The sequence below is a fragment of the Mauremys mutica genome, chromosome 9 (assembly GCF_020497125.1).
Source record: "Mauremys mutica isolate MM-2020 ecotype Southern chromosome 9, ASM2049712v1, whole genome shotgun sequence".
NCBI lineage: Eukaryota > Metazoa > Chordata > Testudines > Geoemydidae > Mauremys > Mauremys mutica.
Genome location: NC_059080.1, coordinates 69,232,866 through 69,252,998, shown reverse-complemented (window position 1 = coordinate 69,252,998; position 20,133 = coordinate 69,232,866). Strand labels below are relative to the sequence as shown.

Sequence of the window (20,133 nt, the reverse complement as noted above, 5' to 3'; positions counted from 1 at the left end):
CTGTTCTTAGCTCCTTTCTGGTCTTTGAGAGTCTTTCTGTCCCTGGGTTAGAGCACTCAGCACCCAAGCTGACTCTCTGGCAGTACCATTCTCTCTGCCTTTCTAGGATCTGCTCCCAGAGGTAGGGCTGGCCACATCTCCCCTTAAAGGGGCCAGTCACCTTGTGACACCTGACACCTTGATTCCTGCCTTCTGCCTTGGTTTTCTCCCTTCCTGTATTGTTCTCCCTCCCCTCCATCTCTATTTTTCTTCCTCCTTTTCTGTTTTGGTCTCTCCTCCTCAACTTTGTCCTACTTCTCAGTTTTTTGCTGTCCAGAGAGCACTGCTCAGTGGGGTCCAGTAGCGCCTCAACCACTGCTCCCCATTGTGTTTGTAGTATATGCACCGAGTGGGGAATGGAACCTTGGTCAAAGGAGTAAGGTCTGCTAGAGGTAGAAGCACTTTTCTTCTATAGCTCCTGTCCTGCCATTGTGTTTCAAGAATGGTAGGGCACTAAATGGAGACGGTACAGAAGCAGTTGGGGAGCAGCAGCCTCCCCACTACTTGACAGCTTTCTAGTTGAGGGACTGTCAATGATAATCAGGGGTAGTTGTAATGCACATGATGGGTCTGGAATTGGTGTACTCCTATCTGACTTGGAGCTGTGGAGCACCTAGAGGGCACTGTCACCACCCCCAGGGCAGATGGAGGTGGTGATTCTATAATTATAGAGGTGGGGAGGGAGGCAAAAGAACAACAAAGCAGAGCTATTAGAAGCACTCATATTTTTATTGGCAGATAGTTTGGTTGATCTCCAATAAAGTAAGGAGAGGGGTTTACTTGTTCAAGGAAAAGGAAGATAATTTGTTCTTCTGTACTGTATTCAGTTCAAGGATGCACATCAATATTTATCAGCTTTATATAGCTAAAGGACCATTCATCAAAATTACATGAATAGTTGTCCGTTGGTTTGGCAGAACAATTTCAGCATATAAGGGAAGGTACAATGGAGCTATATGCAGGCTAGGAGCCAAACCTAGGTGTTTTTTTATTAACTCTCTCCTGCCTAGATCATTCCTGCTGCTGTACCACTAGTGTGGCAGGAGAAGAAACTGATGTTCCTTTGCACAGGGACTACTCACTGCAGGCATGGGGAGGAGCAGAGGCAGAGCTGGCTGGTCACAGAGGGGAACATGTGCAGGGGCTGCATTGCTCCAGTGCATTGGATAGCTTGAGAAGCATGGTGCCTGATCAAGAACTCCCACCAGAGCAACACTACTCTGCAATAACCCCATTGGGGGCCAGAACCTAGCAGACACAATTGAGCCCTTCATCAGCATCCCTAAACCCTCACTCCCATCGAGCTAAGGGAAATCTCTTGGCACCTTTCTGGATCTGGTTGTTAATTTGCAAACTCAGGAGAGGGGGCTTAAGTGCCTCAGGATCCTCAGCCACAAACCCTCGCCTGGAATTAGGCATGTAAGCCAGGTCAGCCACTTAGGTAGTCCATGCCCTAGCAACCAAAAGCATCCCTCACTGCTGCTGATGCTCGATATCTCTCCTATGTTTCCCTTTGCCCCCCAGATGTCTTTTGAACAATAAGGCAGTCTGCTGCCCCTCCACCTATTGGTTGCCTGCCTCTGGCCCTCCTTATGAGGGGGCTGGCAGCTCACAGATGTTAGGCATAGTCTGAGAACACCCACAGGAACAGGACCCACAGGTGAGATAGGTGCTCCTCTGCTTAATTTGAGAACCGTACTGTAGGGCCTACAAGTCTTTGGTTTGTTTTAGAGTTCCAAGCTGCTCATTAGCTGTGGGACAACATCAGCACTTAGGTGGTTTTCCAAATGCTGACCTGGGGAAACTTAGGTACCTACAGGACTTAGGTGGTAGCTGAAGGCTGCTTTGAAAATGTCAGTGGTGCCTAAATGGTGGAGTTAAGTGTCTAAAGAGGGAGATAGGCATCAAAGTACCTTTAAGGATCTGGACCCGAGTCACATTCAGCCTGCCCTCACTGAGTGTTTTTATCAATGAAGAATCTCAATACTGTTTCTAATCTTGGTCTGCTCCAGGAATGACAATGCTCTGGCCATCTCACTGTGTAGTCTCGAAACTACAGACTTCTTTTCCACTGTGAAATGTGCTGTGGTCTAATTATTGGCTCTTCTTAAACTTCTCAATCATTAATGAGAACATGGCAGATGACACAGTGTAGCAGAAACACATTAGTCCAAGTTCACTACATTCATAAACACATTGACAGCACTGGTGTTACGCCAGGGTTGAATTTGGTTCAGTAGGTCACGTTCTGCTCATATTTATGCCAGTGTAAATCCAGAGTAAATCTGTTGCCATACTCTAGCCTTGCAGTGGTATAAGAACAATGAAGTGTAACAAACACTGATATAACAAAGAATTTGATCCAGTAAAATCTATTTCTAATTTTGTAGCTTGAAAATAGATATTTCTACAAGACACACATCACACCACACAAAAAGTGTTTTGACTATGATAAATTGCAAAAATCTTGGGTTGAAAATGTATTTTCTGCTTATTTATTTTCTGGCATTAACTGTGCTCCAACTTTATTGTGGAAATGTTCCCTTTTGAGTTATTATAATTTAAAGCAATTACAGATGGCCACAGTGTGATTTTTACATATTCATCCACTCGGCCAAAATATGACAATTGCATATGTGTTATGTTGTCATTCGTGCAGTTGGAACTCTGATTACTTTATGTAATAACAGAATTGTACACAGCCTTCAGGTTGCTGACTCAAGTTTGTGCCAGGATTTCTCTCTGGCATTGGTCTCATTTGGTGCCCTGTAGATTTTTGCAGGTGACTGTAATTACACTATACATTAGAATTACAGTGTGATACATCAGCCTTCCATTCTCATATTCCTACCAAACCTGCCAAGATTTGTAGATGTATGTCTGGTCTCTATTTAATAGATGTGGGGAAACTTTACTCACTCAGATTAATTTTTACACACCCATCTTGCTCCCAACCCCTCTACCTACACAGATTTCTTATATGAGACCCCATAGTGTGAATCTCTTAACACCTTGCAAAGTTTGGGACCAGATTCTCAGCTAGTGTAAACTGACATAGCTGCTCTGAAGCTAATGAAACTATGCTGACTTATACCAGGTGAGGAGCTGGTCCTGTATCTCTGATCACACAGGTGAGCCATCCCTCCACAAAAAGAACAGGAGTACTTGTGGCACCTTAGAGACTAACAAATTTATTTGAGCATAAGCTTTCATGGTCTACAGCCCACTTCATCAGATGAAACTGATGCATTCCTGGAGCAGACCACGAAAGTTTATGCTCAAATAAATTCGTTAGTCTCTAAGGTGCCACAAGTACTCCTGTTCATTTTGCGGATACAGACTAACACGGCTGCTGCTCTGAAACCTGTCATCCCTCCACAGTATCTTAGCCAACTCTTAAGAAATGTCATACCAAGTTTAATATTCAATTATGACCTTTCTACAGGTATTTTAACCTGTAGAACCAGTATAATTACAATGTAATAGCTAATGAAATCCATACTAAAAAATTATATAGAAATGTTTAAAAAGTTAACAAAGGATCTCATTATTTATTAAATTCTATTGATTTTCAGAGTATTTTGTATAGAACAATATTGAAGTTTAATTCATTTTTAGTTATCTAGGACTTTTCCATAAAGGAGGCTTTTAGTACACAAGCAACGATCAGTAGAGAGTCAATAAATTATTATTCAAATGCTAAATTCCTGGATTTTATGAGAGTTTTATGATCCATCCCTTTCTTTGAGTTAACTCAAATTTTGTTCAATGTCAGCTGTCATTCTGAAATACCTTTAGATTACTTTCTATGGTTAGGGACTCTCTCACTCGCAAGTGTGCCTCATAGAATAACTCTATCTAGCAAAGTTTAAAACTGAAGTTAGTTAAGTAGAGCTGCAATATATATAATGCTTGCTCCAAAAGAAATTCTTCAGCTTTTATTAACCCCTAATAACTGAGATACCAGTATGATCTGGCAAGCAAAAAGCCACATAATTCTCTTCTCAATGTATATACATAAGCCCCATTATAACTTGCCTAAAGGTGACCAAATTTTCTAACTGCGCACACAAAATATGAATAGTAGCAAAATAGGCTGTAAAGATGGTTTATTGCAAGTGCGTGATAGCTGATGTAAGAATCTATTTGCATACATAGTTGCCTTTTTTGTTCATTCACATGCGTAGTTTTCATGCAGTTGTGGTGTTTAGTGATCACACAAGGCTTGCACAAAATCTGCTTTATTCTGTGTTTGGTTACAACTGGCTCTGCGTAACAACAAGAGCTTCTCAATGCCCTGAAACTCTGTCTAAAGGTGCAACATCTAATTCCACATGAGTTACCTGTTTGTATCAATATATTTATATTTTGTATGAACTACTTACATGCCTTTTCTTTTTAATCTGCAGTGAAAGTCCATCAGTATGTTTGGACTGACATCTCCACCTTACTCTTCTAGCCTGGATGCTTTTTAAGGCCCCAGTTGCTAGAGGCAGTGGCTCTCAACCTTTCCAGACTTCTGTACCCCTTTCAGGAGTCTGATTTGTCTTGTGTACCCCAGGTTTCACCTCACTTAAAAACTACTTGCTTACAAAATCAGACCTAAAAATACAAAGGTGTGCTTACTTTCTCATTTTTACCATATAATTATAAAATAAATCAATTGGAATAAAAATATTGTACTTACATTTCAGTGTATAGTATATAGAGCAGTATAAAGAAGTCATTGTCTTTTAGTTTATACTGACTTTGCTCGTGCTTTTTCTGTAGCCGGTTATAAAACTAGGCAAATAGCTAGATGAGTTGATGTACCCCCAGAAGACCTCTGTGTGTCCCCAGGGGTACGTGTACCCTGGTTGAGAACCACTGTGTTAGAGTAACTGAATGCATGGGGAACAGAGAGAGAGGAATCTTCCCCCAGCCCACAGTGACTCTGCGGTCACTCGACAAATTCTAGTGGCACATGGAGGCTACTTATTGGCTATTTTGTACATCTCTCCTGATAATCTGGAGACCTAAGGCTTTGGAGCATATAAACAATGCTAAAAGCATTTGATAAAACAGAGTTAGGTTACTTCCCTGTAGTTATGGAGAAATTTAATGTTGGTCCCTCCACCTCAGCTACATGAGTTATGACATTGTACATTTGCCCTTATCAGTAGAATCTTCTCCTCAGAGTTTACTCTGTTATTTGGTATCTGGCAATATTTCCTACTGACATCAATTCTTTTTTCACTGGCAGTATAACAGAGATGTAAATTAGGGAAGAAAAAAGACTGGCTACATGGTTTGTGGAGTAGCCCTTGTGTCAAAAGCATTTTACTTTTCTTAAGCAATTTTTTTTCATGATGCAGTTGAATCCAATGTTCTTTGATTGCACAGCTGCTATCCAATCCAGCCAGAGTGTTTGAACCCTTGGGCAATTCAAAGGACACTGGAATGTCTTAATTAAATCCTGAAAGTGGCAGTGAGCAGAAGTGGAAATACCTGAGAATGATTTCCTGTGCAATCAAAAGCTCATATGTATTTTTCTTAATTATAATATGATATCCCTTTTTCCATTTAATCTCCATTGTTTCTAGCTAGCATTTTAAAATTGGTTATTGTTTATATAACTAAAAGTGTAGTTAGAATTCTTCAAACATGTATTGAGACAAGTTACACCAATCTACCCTTGTGATTCTGGAGAGGTGCAAAGCAGATTTAATGGGCTGGAAAATCTGGCTCAAGGTCCCTGCCCCAAAGAAGTTACATTCTAAGTCCCCACTCCTGCAAAGTCTTACAGACATGCTTATTTTATCATAAGCAGAGCCAATGGCTGGGAGCTGAAGCTTTACAAATTCAGAGGGGAAATAATGTGCAGTGTGCTTTTTCGGTTTGGGTGGTTGTTTGTTTGCTTGTTTGTTTTTACAGTCAAGATAATTAACCATTGGAGCTATTTACCTCGGGGTGTGACGAATTCCCCATCACTTAGTCTTTAAAATCAAGATTGGATGTCTTTCTAAAAGATGTGCACTAGCTCAGTCAGAAGTTATAGGCTTGATGTATGAATGACTTGGTGAAATTCTGTGGTCTGTCTTTTGCACGTGGTCAAAATAAATGATCAGAATGGTCCCTGTGAATCTGTGAACTTTGTGCACTGTGAGTAATCTTATTGAAATCAGTAGAACTATTCACATTGCATAAAATTAAATGTATGCTTAAATCTTTGCAGGACTGGGGCCTACATACATAAATAAATTGTGTCCCTTTGGAACACCCAAGTATGATTCAACTATATCCCCTAACAGGAGCTAAGAATAGCATGTTTGCTTTGAAGTATATGCCATGGAGAGCAATTTTAACTATCTGTTCCCTTTGACTTTTGCACAGGAATTCATACTGTGTCATCAGTGATGAACAATTATATGTGAATTGAAAATTCTCAAGTAATATGACTAAGCATGCCTGGCTGTCATCAAATATATGTTGTTTTTTCTCTTTGTAGACCAGTGTTTAAGGATAATCAGGGAAATGTTGACAGAGACTCCCGATTTTCACCTTTGTTCAGGCAAGAAAGTAGCAAGATTTCAACTGAAGATTTGATTAAATTAATAGCAGAATACAGAAGGTAAGGAATGGGTCTGAGGTCAGCTGGGGAGAGGCCTAAGATTATAATGCTATTTTCATTAGTGTCCTTGTTCGCGTTGGCGAGTGTGCCAAAATAGCCATATTGAATGCATGTTTTTCACATTAGTCCATTATCTGCTGAGCTTTCCAGGATAATTGGAAAGGCATTTGACATTAGTACACATTATTACAACTAAAAGATAGTGATTCATGGAATAAGTGTCCATTAGGGAAAGTGCAGGTGGAGGAACAAGCAAGAACACACTGTGAGGAAAAGGAGAAATATACATGAAAATGAAAATAACCCTTTAATGTCTCTCCCATCCCTCCCTATTGTTTATAATTGGGAACTCCACGGCAACCTGTATAGTGGAGATTGGGAGCATCTATTTTCTCAAACGATTGCCAGTATGTGAATTATGAAATGGCGATTTGGCTGGTTCTCCTCTCACACAAGTGTAGATCAGAATTAATTCCACTGAAGTCGATATATTCGCACCAGTGTGAGTGACAAGAGAATCAGGCCCAGAATATCTTCCTGTCGCCTCACATCCCAAAAACAACCCACAAAAAGCACATTAATTTGATAAAACATCACAATTCCATTTGTAGGAAATTCTTCAGTAGGCTTTGGATCAGGTCCTTAATCCTCATAGTTATGAGTATATGGCAATACATTCACTGACATCCCCAGTAAGCTAAAGTGTTGGCCATAGATGCATTAATCAGCTTGTCTGAAGCATCTCCTTTTTTAGAGAAGAGCAAGACCACTTTGGCATTCTCAGGGCATCCATGCAGACACAATGCCTGTGCCTCTGTCCCCTCTCAATATGGCTGCTGCAGGAGCCAGGATGCCCTAAGCTCCCCACAAGTGAGTGTTCTGAGAATTCCCATTAAAGGGGGGCATGTTTCAAATTGTAGAGCAGTAAGTTAATTGAAAAGCAGTAAGTTAATGCTGATGAGGTCTTCACTAATTCACATGCAAAAGTCCATGGGTCCTTCATGACTCTCTTCCATATGACTCCTTCCTTTCCCATGAATCCCTCTCCCCACAAAATCCCCAAGGAAGTACTTCCACAGAGAAGGCAGGAATGAAGCAACACTTCTCACTTCTGCACCCCTGGGTTTGGATCTGCTGGAGTCCAGTCACCCTTGGCTGAGGAGACGGTAGGGAGAATACGGGCCGAGGGTTTTGTGGGAGCATATGAAACTATTTTGCAAGTAGGAATTAGTTGGAAGTAAGATTTTCTGTTAATCAAAGTGTTATTTTGATTTCATATCTATTAACCCATTTTAATTTCATTAGGAAAGTACTGCACTTATTTTTCTTACACAGTTTGGTAGCTCTATTAAATACGGTTTACCTTTCACTATTTCATGATTTAAATGACTGGTGATATTTCATTTCATATTGCTCTCTTAATTCAGAAATTACATCCCCTCTTGCATTCTCTACACCAGCTTCCTAAAATGTTTTCATTTCTGTCATTGCAGAGCAGAGAAGATTAGCAAAATACAGACCATACCTGGCAACCTAGACATTGCAGTAAATTGTTTCCCTTTGGAACACCCAAGTATGATTCAATTTTATAATTATTCCGGGTTTATAAAATTTAATGTGAGCCTTTAAAATTAATTGTTGCTTTGTCACAGTTCTGGAAGACAGGAAAGAAGGAACTGTAATTTTTAGTTTTTAATTATTTTGGGGATTTGTTTTGATTCTTTTTTAACCAATGCATGTTAACTGTTCTTCATCTTTTTCTATGCCTTGAAGTAACCTATTTTGTATTGTAGGAAGAGCATGTCCTGTGCTCATTTGATGAGTCACAGCCTGTGCATGTGAATGGGCCTGATTCAAAATGCACTGAAGTAAATTGAAAGACTCTAATTGACTTTTGTGGATTTTGGATCAGCCCCTGTAGGAAGTGTTGTTATTGTAGTTATGCCGAGTCTCCAAACCCAAATTTATTTCATTTGTTCTCTTTCTACTTCAAGGGCCACCTCTCTCTGTGGCCCACTCTTGAAAAAAGCTCAGTACCTACCAAAATGGTTTAGCTGACTTGATTTTCTGAGTTTTTTGTTTCAGTTGGGGCATTTTGGGGGTGTTCTACCTTTTTTCCTTGCTTTTTAAGGCTAAATTTAAACTCAAAACACTATTGAAATGAAAGGTTCATCTATTTTGATTTCGTTTTCCCAACCAAAACTATTCATCAAATTTGACATGAATTTAGCTAATAAATTCGGACCCTGAAAAATGCAATTAAGTGAAAAAAACAATTTGTTAAAAATATTTGCCAAGTTTTAGTGAGGAATGAAATTAACAGCCAGTCATTCTGTTATGATACAGTCACTAGAACACCAGACTAACTGAGGCATAATCAGGCAACCCAGTAGGGAGGTAAAATTCTTAAAGGATGTAAAGCACTTCTCTCTAATTATATATGTTTTAATTTATACTTAGCATTTTATATTTGCATCAATTTTGAGAAATTTTCACATAAAATTTAACTACAAAATAACTTCACAAAAATGTCAAAGGTATTTTTTTTAATAACATTAAGGGAAAGTGCCCCATTTTGTTGCAAATATCACTCTAGGCAAAATGCCCTCTTTCACACAGATTTCTGTGATATGTTGTTGCCTAACTCCATATTCACTTTTGATATTGGGTTTTTCAAAGTGCATGTGGAAGTTATTTTTTTCCCCAGGGGTGCTCTATCCTTGCTCTGCCCCAAGGCCTGCCCCAACTCCGCCCCCTCCCTCGGGGATCCACCCTCACTCTGCCTCTTCCTGCCCACCGCTCCAACTCCACCCCTGATGCTCCCACCCACCACTCACTACTCTCCACCCTCCCCTGAGCACCTCCCCCAGCCACCAAACAACTGATCATTGGTACCAAACAGCTGTGGCTGCTGGGTGCTGAGCATCCACTATTTTTTTCCCCGTGGGTGCTTTAGCTCCAGAGCACCCGCAGCGACAGTGCCTATGAAAGTCATTGAAAGTCTGTGGGAGCTCGCCACCTAGCTCCCATTGGCTCCATTGAAAATCCCACCCTGATATTAATAACAGTTCGAACAGCCCTTTGGCATCAGAAAATTTGCCTTCCTCTAGGGGCCTGATCAAAAGCTCATTGCAGTCAATTTAAAGACACCTCTTTACTTCAGTGGACTTTGGACCAGGCCCTAGAGCAGCAGTCAGTGTTTAACACCTCCTTTTCCATGAAAATTTTAATTATTCTTAGCCAATGCTAAGGAAAGTTAATGAAAAGAGAGTTGGCCAGCAATCTCTTTAAGAAGTTCCCAGTAAGACTGTCTCTCTAAGAACTGACATTTCACTGCTGAGGATTAGCATCAGTTTGCATTAGACATCAGAAGGAGAATCTCTGTTTTAATAATGCTTGATTTACAATATGTCCAGCAAGTGCCTGAAGTACTAAAAATTAGGAGAAGTTGTCAGTGTTTAACCTGATATAAAACCCCTGGTCCCTCTGCTGACTGATGAAAGGGAGCCAAACATATGTACATCCTGCAAGGGGAGTGTTGGCAGCTATGTGAGATGTCCCCTCCCATGCTATATAGCCACAAGTCTCCCTTCTGCAAAATATCCATGCATCTGCCAAACAATTCACAGAAAGGGAGCAGGGCCAGGGGGTGGGGTAGGAAGGCAAGCAATAACTGCTATAGTTGGGTGTTCCCCCTTTTATCTCAATTAAATTCACATTTTAAAAAAACCCAGGGCTCTGAGGCTCCACTCAGTGGAGTCAGAGAGAAAAACTAGTGGCCGGTAGTCAGTAGCAACATGGCCAGGTGTGTGTGTTTGCATTGAAAACGACTTCATACACTGATTGGGATTCACAGTTCCTAAGGGGTGGTGATGGTGGGATAGAATGTCCCTGAGCCATTGCTCTTTAAAAGCTGCAGTGTTTTTGCATTATTTTCTCCCCTTTATGGTTAATTTGACACAGTAGGGAAATATATGGGTGTATATCACTATATTTTGTGAGCTGCTAGAAATGCAATACATTTCAGGGGAGGGGCTGGAATAAAGAGTCCTCAAGATTCTCTGTTAGTTTCTATTTTGTTGGTACCCAGTTTTACCTGTCTCTTTCTGAGACTCTGACAGAGACCATCACTGGTATAACAATGGTGCAGATACTCAAACAAGGAGATGGTCTAATTGTAGAGCTAGCAGAAAAAAATGACTTTTTTTTCCTGAAAACTTTTACAAAAAGTTCATTCCTTAGTTTTGTTGGAAATGTTTAAATTTTTCAGCAGAGCTCTTCCTAACTCATTTAAAATAGAATAAATAGGTTGAAGGCAATATCTCATTATCCTCTTAAGGCCTTTTATTCCTATCTTATATATGGCTTGTTTCAATCAGAAATATACCTGTCACTGCTGCTAGCCCAGTGGGGCTAATCATTTGGAGGCAGTAGAGCAATAATGTATCCCGTTCTCCAGAGCAGAGTGCCTGGACTCTGTCCAGCCAAGTGCTCATGGAAAAATTACTGGACTCTACTATGTAGGCCAAGACATCCTAACCTGGGATCAGAGTCTTCCAGGATGATGGAATGTTAGTAATTTGGGAAAGAACTCTCAAAAGCCCGAGTGTGACCATTGAATTTTTCATTGGCTGATGGATGGATTCTTGAGTTCAGCTAAAGTGACCAACTTCATGGAGCTAATGAGAATAAATCAGATAAAGAGCCACTTATGGTAGCCATTGGCCCATATTGGCTGGTCAGTACTAAGGGAATGTAATTCAGCTATTCACCTTTGACACTACTAGTATTGATTAGGAGGTAAAGAACAAAGGCTTCCATGAATGGCATTTTCTAGCTTATTTCAGGAATACACCTGACAGCTATGAATGAAAATGACTGGGAGCAAGCATGAGAAATTGTCTGGAGGGAAGGCTGAACCCTTTAAGTTTGTTAAAAAGAAAATATAGTAACTGATCAGAGAAACAGCCTTCACATCTTGCTGTTACTCAATAGTCCCATAGAAGTTTTATTCCAGCCTGATGGTGGCATGACTTCTCATTGTGGAGGTTCTGAAGGGAGCAAGGCGGAGAGTTGGGATGTAAAAGAGGCAGGGAGAGCTTGCTTGCATGATCTGACTACCTCTTGGTTGGCTCTAGAGTTTGCAGGGTTGAGCCTCAGGTTGCTTTTGTTTGGAAAAGGAATCAATGTCTCTGTCCTCTTCGGACTTGTGTAGTTCAGACAGCCATGGATATTTCCCTACTGAGATCAAGCTTGTTGCTGATTTAGTAGCATACATTGGAATACCAGTCTGTGCTTTTGTGACGTCTCAATGACAGCAGACTTATGTTCATCATCTATCTCTTGAACTCTGATTCTCTGATGTATTAACTCTAGTTCTAAGTAATGTATCTCTTGATTTCATTGGCTGCCAGTTAGATAGCAGATGAACTTTAAAAAGTAAATGAAAAAAATGGGCTAAATAGAGATGTTAACTCCATTAGAAACAATCTATTTTAATGACACTTCCATTGCATTTAGTGCTATAACTTTGCTGAAATTATAAGAGTTGGAATGACAATACTATGCTTTGTCTTGGATACTGTGTATTCAAAGGTTATTCAGTGCTATATTTAACTTAAATGTAAATCAGTGCAATTACTATAGATTTACACTGGTGTAAAAGGGGATAGAATTTGGCCCTTTGTGTCTCGATATTGGATATTACATCCAACATACTTATTATTAGTGTATTTATAAAATGACAACTTCATTTTCTGATTGTTTTCTTTATTTTATTTTTTTGAAGATTGTGTAACCTCATCTTTTATCCCAATGAAGCCATTTTATAATACAGAGGAGCATCAACCTACGGTGGAAGTGGAGGAATTTGTACAAGAATCAACAAAATATTCCCGACCTTATAGAGTGTATAAGAACCAAATATACATCTATCCAAAACATCTCAAGTACGATAGCCAAAAATGCTTCAGCAAGGTACAGTAAGCAACAATTTAGGGGTCTGATTTCGCCACCCTTAAGTCAGGTTGAGTTGTCCCTTAGTCCATGATTGGTCTCACTTAAATCAGTAGAACTATTCATCATAGCTAAAGGGAGGCAGAATAGGATCCTAAATTACTGAACTAACTTGCAGTCTATTTAATTCTTTATGGAACCTTTAAGCACCGTAAGAATTTCCTGGAAATGATTTTACAGATTAAAGGAACCTTTCATGCTATGAAGGCATTTCAAAGAAGATGTAGTACAGTAATTGTTTTTTGGGCAATATTCTAGGGAAATATTATATTTTAATATAAATCTGTATACAGATGATCCTCTCTTAAATGAACCTTGAGAGCTATATGCATATTCATACTGATTGAATATGAATTAAACTCAAGACAGGGCTAAATACCGGTCCCTTTATGCTCTACCTTTGCACAATGCATTTGCAGCCTAGTTTGGTGCCTGCAAGTTCTTCTCCTTTTTACACATTTATTTCCAGTAAGTTTTGGGGGGAGCTGCAAGTATTTAGGATATGACTTATCATCCATAGTATTCTCCAGATTTTAAGTAGAACTTGTTATATTTCACACATCTTAGTTTGCATGTATTTTGATGGGCTAACAATTTCTATTTACACTTTTAATGCATCACTATTGCAGGCGCGGAACATAACAGTGTGTATTGAAGTTAAAAGTTCAGATGAAGAAGGAGCCAAGCCAATGAAGGTGAGCAAAGACAAAGTACATTCACAGAACAATGCGTCAAAAGACGTTTCATATGAAACCCAGCAATTGAGAGTATTCTAATCAGGACCATTTAAAGTGTGACTATTGTAATATATTCTTTTAAGTTTCCATAACAATCCTTTTTAATACCAGTTATTAACTATATCAGCTGGAAGTGTCAACCCTGCAGTGCTAATTCAATGATTAGGCAAAAAAAACTTGCAAAAGATGGCTACTTTCAAGAAAATGCAACTGCCATCGTATACAGTATGTTTTGAATTAAAATATCACACTGTGCCTATACTATAGCTGGAAACAGCCTTAGGAAAACAATACAGTGTTTTTAATATAGGCAGCATAGGAAACAGATTTTATTTATTTATTATTTGTATCGTCTTAGCACTTGGGAGCACCAGTCATGAAAATTAGGGCGTAGATACCTAAATGTGGATTCAGGTGCCTAGGTCTAAATCTGAAAATCCAGGCCTTATTTATCATCATGATGAGCTACTTAAAATTAAAGGGTAGGATTTTCAAAAGCTCCTAAGTGACAAAGGAGCATAACTGCCACTGAAAATCCTCCCCTAGACATAGTAGATTAGATACAATAGAACTAGGGTGACCAGACAGCAAGTGTGAAAAATCGGGACGGGGATGGGGGGTAAGAGGAGCCTATATAAGACGAAGCCCCAACTATCGGGACTGTCCCTATAAAATTGGGACATCTGGTCACCCTAAATAGAACAGCCCAATTTGTTGTTTTACATATTTTTCACATGCTCTTCCTTTCATTTTAAGTAAAGTACTGGTAGATATGGTCTGTTAAGCCTGAACCTGTAGTCCTGATGCAAGCAGAACTTCTTCTGATTTATACGGTGGTTTTGCCTCTGCGAGGGCTGCAGGGCTAGTCCTACTATCCTTATGTTTGTGTGTAACCCACTGGTAGGTGTGTGTTACAAGTCCCCATCTGTGATGGAGAAGAGTTGGTTCAGCCCCCAGCTACAAAGCTACAGAGTTGTAGCAACTCTGGCTTTTCACTCTGGTGGTCCCCTGTTCAGCCTTCAGCATATCAGCCAAGCTGGTGGTCGTCACATCTGCATGGCTCACTTAATGAACAGCAAAATGTAGATTGTGCATGTTGAGGTATGATGCATTAAAATGGCATTAAAAAACTAAGATTATCTATGTTAGATTTCTAAACTAATTTTGTGGTATACAGAGTTGTTCAATGAATACAGCGCAAAAGTGGGAGAACCTGCACCTCAGTTTTCCCATACATAAAATAAGCTAATCAAGAATCATAGAGGCTAGAATTAGAAAGGGCCTATTAAATACCCTGGTCCTGCCAATGCAGGGAGTTATTGTTGTGCCTAGAGACCCCAGTAAAGCATTGGAGTTGAATTGTGTAGGATGAGTCCATATAAAGGAAAGACACTTTTGTAAACCCCTTTTGAGCTATGGCTATATTAGTATTATCAGCATTCCTTGACAACTGAACTGAAGTATTATATTTTAACAGTGTATTTATGGGAAGCCTGGCGGACCATTATTTACCACAGCAGCCTACACAGCAGTGCTACATCATTCACAGAATCCTGATTTCTATGATGAGGTCAGTCCATTCTTCACTGACTAGACAATATGCATTTAATTAAAGGCATAGAAATGAAAAAAAAAATCACCTGCCTGCTATAAATGTCATATATCCAGGTGAGTGTGAATTTCATTAGATAGAAAGATTTTCTCTCACTGAAATAAATGCACAGCATGAAATAAAATCTCACCATTTCTCTGAACACATCATAATGGTCAGTCTTTCTGTAAAGTCTTTTGTGTACAGACTTAGTAATGATCAGTCAGTCCTGCTCTCTAATGTGTTTGCTTGTATCAAAGGCCAAGATCTAACTTTAGCTCTGTTTAACGTTTTCAGTACAATATTCTTTAGAGGTGAAATTCATGCATGATGCCCAGACCCAGCTCAAGCCCCTCCATACCATTTAAACACTGCATTGGAGTATTTTTGTGGATCCAGTGGCCTGAACACACCATATGGCTTCATCGCACATGAAGTGGCTGTGGCTCCCCATAAGCACAGCAACAGTTTTGCGGGATGTAATGCAGTCCACACCCTCAATTGGTGGGGGGATAGTAGTAGCTGCCTCAACTCCTTTGCCTGCAAATGGACACTTCACCAACATAAAGCCTGATTCCTCAGGCTTTATGCAGGTGAATTGAATTTCGCTTTAACCAATCCAGAGTGCTCCGTAGCCTTGAGTTGTTAGTGTTTTTGACAGCACACTAACAAAGGATTGTTGCTCTTCTAGACTTTGCGCTTATGGTTTCAATATATACTAATACTGGTAATACTGCAGACAGCAGGGCCAGTTAATCATTCAGCATTTTCCAAACAATTGGCTTAGTCCTGTGCTCTTAATTGGCAAAACTTTCCATTAATTTCAGTGAAATTTAGCCTGAGTAAAGAGCACAGGTCAGGCCCAATGGATGGAATTCCTCCAAATGCAGAGTATCCATTGAAGCTCCATGTTAAGAGCTTAAGGGGGCCTGATTTTCAGAGATTCTGAGCACCTATTGACTTCAACTGGAGTTGAGGGTGCTCAGCACTTCTGAAAATCTGGCCCCAATTGGTTCAGAGGGCCTTATGCAAGCCCTCCATATTACAGTGAGTTTTTTTCCAGCATGAATGAAGTATTGAGTTCAGACTTCATCATCTAACAGAAATTCATCTGGGTAGGCCAACTGCACAGTATTGACTCTGACAACAACACATTTAGTGCAGTATCTAAAAGACCCTAGTGCAGCGTCTGAAGAAATTGTTTTAAGCTGCATGTTTAAATGCTCATTTCACTGCTATGTTTATAATATATGCTCTTCCCCCCCTTAACCTGATATAACATCAGAAATACATCCCAACCCAATTCTTAACTCATACCTTAACTGCAGGATTAGTTTAGGTACAGCATTACTTCATAACTACTGTGCATAAGGGCTCTTGTCCATTAGTCACCACCGTAACACTTTTCAGTGTATTTTTCCCATGTCTTTCAATAGGTAAATAACAGCCCACCTTGACTTTGTACAGATTAGTGAACAATAGATTAGTTTTTCTTATTGTGGCCTATGGGATATATGACTCATCTGAGATCATAAATAAAAGTTTTTATTTTCACATCAACCCTTGTTCACCTTCAGTCTGTATTATAAAATCAGTTATGATGACATATCATTAGTATTTTTAATTTAAAGGGTATCCAGGCTGACTCTCTCTCCTGCTAAAGGAGGAGTGATAGGGAAAGAAAGAATGGTGATTCCTGGTTAGGGTCAGTGTTGAGTCTGATGGTGTAGGGATGATTGGTTCTAAGCAGCCTGTTTGAACAGGGTTCTTCAGTTTTCAATTCTCTGCCGTTTCATTAGAAACACAATTATTCACTCAAAGGAAAGAGAAGAAAAACTGGTTTAAGTGGGAGTAATAAATGGTGCCTCTCAATGATTTCTTTAAAAGAACAGCTGTTACACCACTAAAAAGAGCAACACACAAAGAATCAATTGCCAGTCAAAAGGCCAGCTTTAATTAGAGATATATAGAAAAAGAGATTTCTCCTTTAGAGCCCATCTCTTACTCCTGGTTGATTCCCTTTAAACTAAAGAGAGGTGTAACCTTTTACATTTCAGGTGAAAATTGAGCTTCCCACTCAACTCCATAAGAAACACCACATTCTGTTTTCATTTTATCATGTCACCTGTGACATAAATGCAAAAGCTAATGCCAAAAAGAAAGAGGCTCTGGAAACACCAGGTACCTGCAGTAGAATTACTTTCAAATAATTCCTTGCTAATGCTTGTCTGCATTATATTTATAGTGATATATGTTCATCTCAGGATTTCAGAATTTCTGTTTGTGGCTATTATTTACTATTATCCTGTGAACCAAAGATTTTATACTCATAAATGTCATATTGATTTGCTCTTGTGTGCAGTTGGATATGCTTGGCTTCCTTTACTGAAAGATGCCCAGTTAGCTTCTCAAGAACATAACATTCCAGTGACAACCAGTTTGCCTCCCAGTTACTTAAGCCTTCAAGATCCTGCAAGTGGAAAGGTATTAAGTAATATTTATATATTATTCAAAAGGAATAGAGAGATTGAAGTATGCATGATTAAAACGATAGGGCCAGCTTCTCGTTCATGCCTTGCTGGCAACATAAAGCAGCCATTAAGTGAACAATAAACTGGACCATACTGCTTAGTGTGTTCATATGTATAGCATTCAATTTTTAAGTTAATATGTGTACCAACAGATCGGGGGCAAATTATGCCTCTTCCAGTGGTGTGCTGGGAAAAGGAGGTACCACACCTGACTGGAAGTGCATGTATAAACCATAAATTCTTCCCAACTGCTGAAGGGAGAATGGTGAAGAGTGATTTTTTATACAGTTTTAGCTGGGTCCCTATAAAGTCTGACTAGCACAAGTCCCATGATCCTTGGCATAGTGCCCAGGATTCCCCATTGACCGTTGAGCTGTGCCCAGTTAAGAATCCTCAACAGGAGAGTTACGGGCAGTTTCCTCTCCCTTTGTACTAACTGAGCAATGCAGAGAGAGTTGAGTAGGCCTCTGGATCTAGTCTGTTGCTTTGTGGCATTGACAGGATAGTGGGGGAACTCCCATTGTGACTGAGACTTGAATATTTAAAATAGTACAGTATCCTCTGCAGCAAAAAGTGATGCAGAACTGAACAGTGTTGACATGTTTGTACTCTTATGGTGTTTGCAAGTGTGGAAATAAGAAGAAAATATTTTTTACAGCAGAGTGGAAGTGACATTAAGTGGGTAGACAGTGGGAAGCTGCTTTTCAAAGTGTCTTCATTTGTTGTATCGACTGTAAATACTCAGGTGAGTTTGCATTTTCTCTCAGATATCTTTACCTCCTAATCAGAAATGTGTGCTAGAAAAAACCTGACAAATGATCTCAATATATTTTAAATCTTGTATGAATCTGTTCGTCTAACATTAAAGATAATCTGAATGTAGGAGGGCTAAGGAGTGATAATTACCCCTTTTAAGGAAAAAAGAGGCATTATTTTGGATGATACAGGAGGGTGTAACTAGAAATTTTAAAACATCCTGATGTTGAGATCTGTTAGATCAGGGAAAAAAACCATTGCTCAGGACACTTAAAACAAGACTGGACAAAGCACTAGGAAATACACTCTCTGCTGGTAAATGAATGGACTACGTGGTCTAATCCTTGTTGGGCTTTTCCATATCTGATTCCTTTTATTCTGTGATGCTTTGTGCTGTATAGTGTAAAGTTCCAGGATTCTAACCACCATAACCAATTCATTGAGATGGTTAGAAAATATTTGAATTGCAGTCCATGCTAAAATAGGTATTAACTTTAGCATATGTTTACCATTTTAGGATCCATATCTGAATACCTTTTTCCAGCAGTGCCAAAAAAGAGAAATGGATCTCTCCCAGCCTCTTACCTCAAGCTTTCTCATGTCCTGTAAGGTAAAATAATTTAGAAGTGTTACAAGCTGATGTAGGTAAATAAATTTTAAGGGCCAAATTCTAGTTCTCTTTGAATTTGCCTCCCAAGTGAGCCCATGGCCTGCTTATGTTTCTAAATTGCCATGGGTTGGATTGTGTCCCAAGAGCCAGATCACCATAAGGGAGGGCATGTTGCTGTGCTGCTCCAGGAGCAATGCAGAGAAGGAATTGGGGCTTGGAGAGCCATAGTTATCTTGCTGCTCCCCTCTTGCTCCAGAGAGTAATTGTTTTTTTCCATGCCCACTTCTTCCCCTCCCCTTCTTGCATGAGAGCTGGGGATAAGAAATGGGCATGCAGTGCCACGTACCTCTGCATGCCTGGACCAAAGATACAGGTAACCCTCATACGGGGGATCTTACTCCTGTTTGCATTCTTATATGAATGCTCACTCCTACAACAAATTCTTAATCCATTTGGCAGTGGGCAAATCACATGGGCCCACCCTAAAATGTGTAGTTTGGAGTGGAGCAGGAAGGAGCTAGAATACTGAAGGGCAAGTTACGGAAAATATTAACTTCCTTGGTGATCATCTAAATCTAATAGTTGCATCCGACGAAGTGGGTATTCACCCACGAAAGCTCATGCTCCCAAACGTCTGTTAAGGTGCCACAAGACTCTTTTCTGCTTTTATAAATCTAATAGCAGTTTCTATGTTTAGAGATTAAAGTGAAGAGTATTTTTCCCCCATTGCTCCATTTTCACAATTAAGCTGATTTTATTAAGCTGCTTAGTAAAAGATAATTTTTCTGTAACTTTCCAATAGTCATGACATTTCTCTGGACAACTATTTAAAGATGTCCTTTTTTTTTTTTTAATATGTATGGATGTTTCTGAAAGTGAGATATTTGTTTTGTTGTTTTTGTTGTTGTTTTTTATATGTAGTAACAATTAGTCCTGGTTGAATTTAAAAATTGTGACTATTTTCATGAATAAAAGCATTAGGTTCAGTTTTCTCTATTATATAAATTGTGTATATTCAGATAGTTACTAGGTATTGGGGAAAATGTTTGTGAATACCCAAAAGGTGCACAAATTTTAGCATGAGTGATTACACAGCCAGAAAAGTATGTTAGAAGTGAACTGTTCATTATTTGCTGCTTTTTGTCTGCCTCTTTAATATATTTTAATCATCCAATCAGGAAACAGAAATAAAATCACGTGAGCTAAGTGACCAATTGCACAACATAAATAGATAACAAATATTC

General features: G+C 39.4%; 1 protein-coding gene across 1 annotated transcript in view; it reads left to right on the top strand.

The window, feature by feature from the left end:
• Positions 1-20,133, top strand: part of DOCK10 (dedicator of cytokinesis 10) — a 226,471-nt gene that overhangs the window by 137,507 nt on the left and 68,831 nt on the right. The window contains exons 15-23 of the mRNA XM_045030918.1: positions 6,527-6,649; positions 8,143-8,222; positions 12,438-12,625; positions 13,294-13,359; positions 14,879-14,971; positions 17,050-17,173; positions 17,355-17,476; positions 18,182-18,268; positions 18,797-18,889. Of these exons, the coding sequence (XP_044886853.1) occupies positions 6,527-6,649; positions 8,143-8,222; positions 12,438-12,625; positions 13,294-13,359; positions 14,879-14,971; positions 17,050-17,173; positions 17,355-17,476; positions 18,182-18,268; positions 18,797-18,889 (976 nt within the window). The remainder of the gene's footprint in view (positions 1-6,526; positions 6,650-8,142; positions 8,223-12,437; positions 12,626-13,293; positions 13,360-14,878; positions 14,972-17,049; positions 17,174-17,354; positions 17,477-18,181; positions 18,269-18,796; positions 18,890-20,133) is intronic.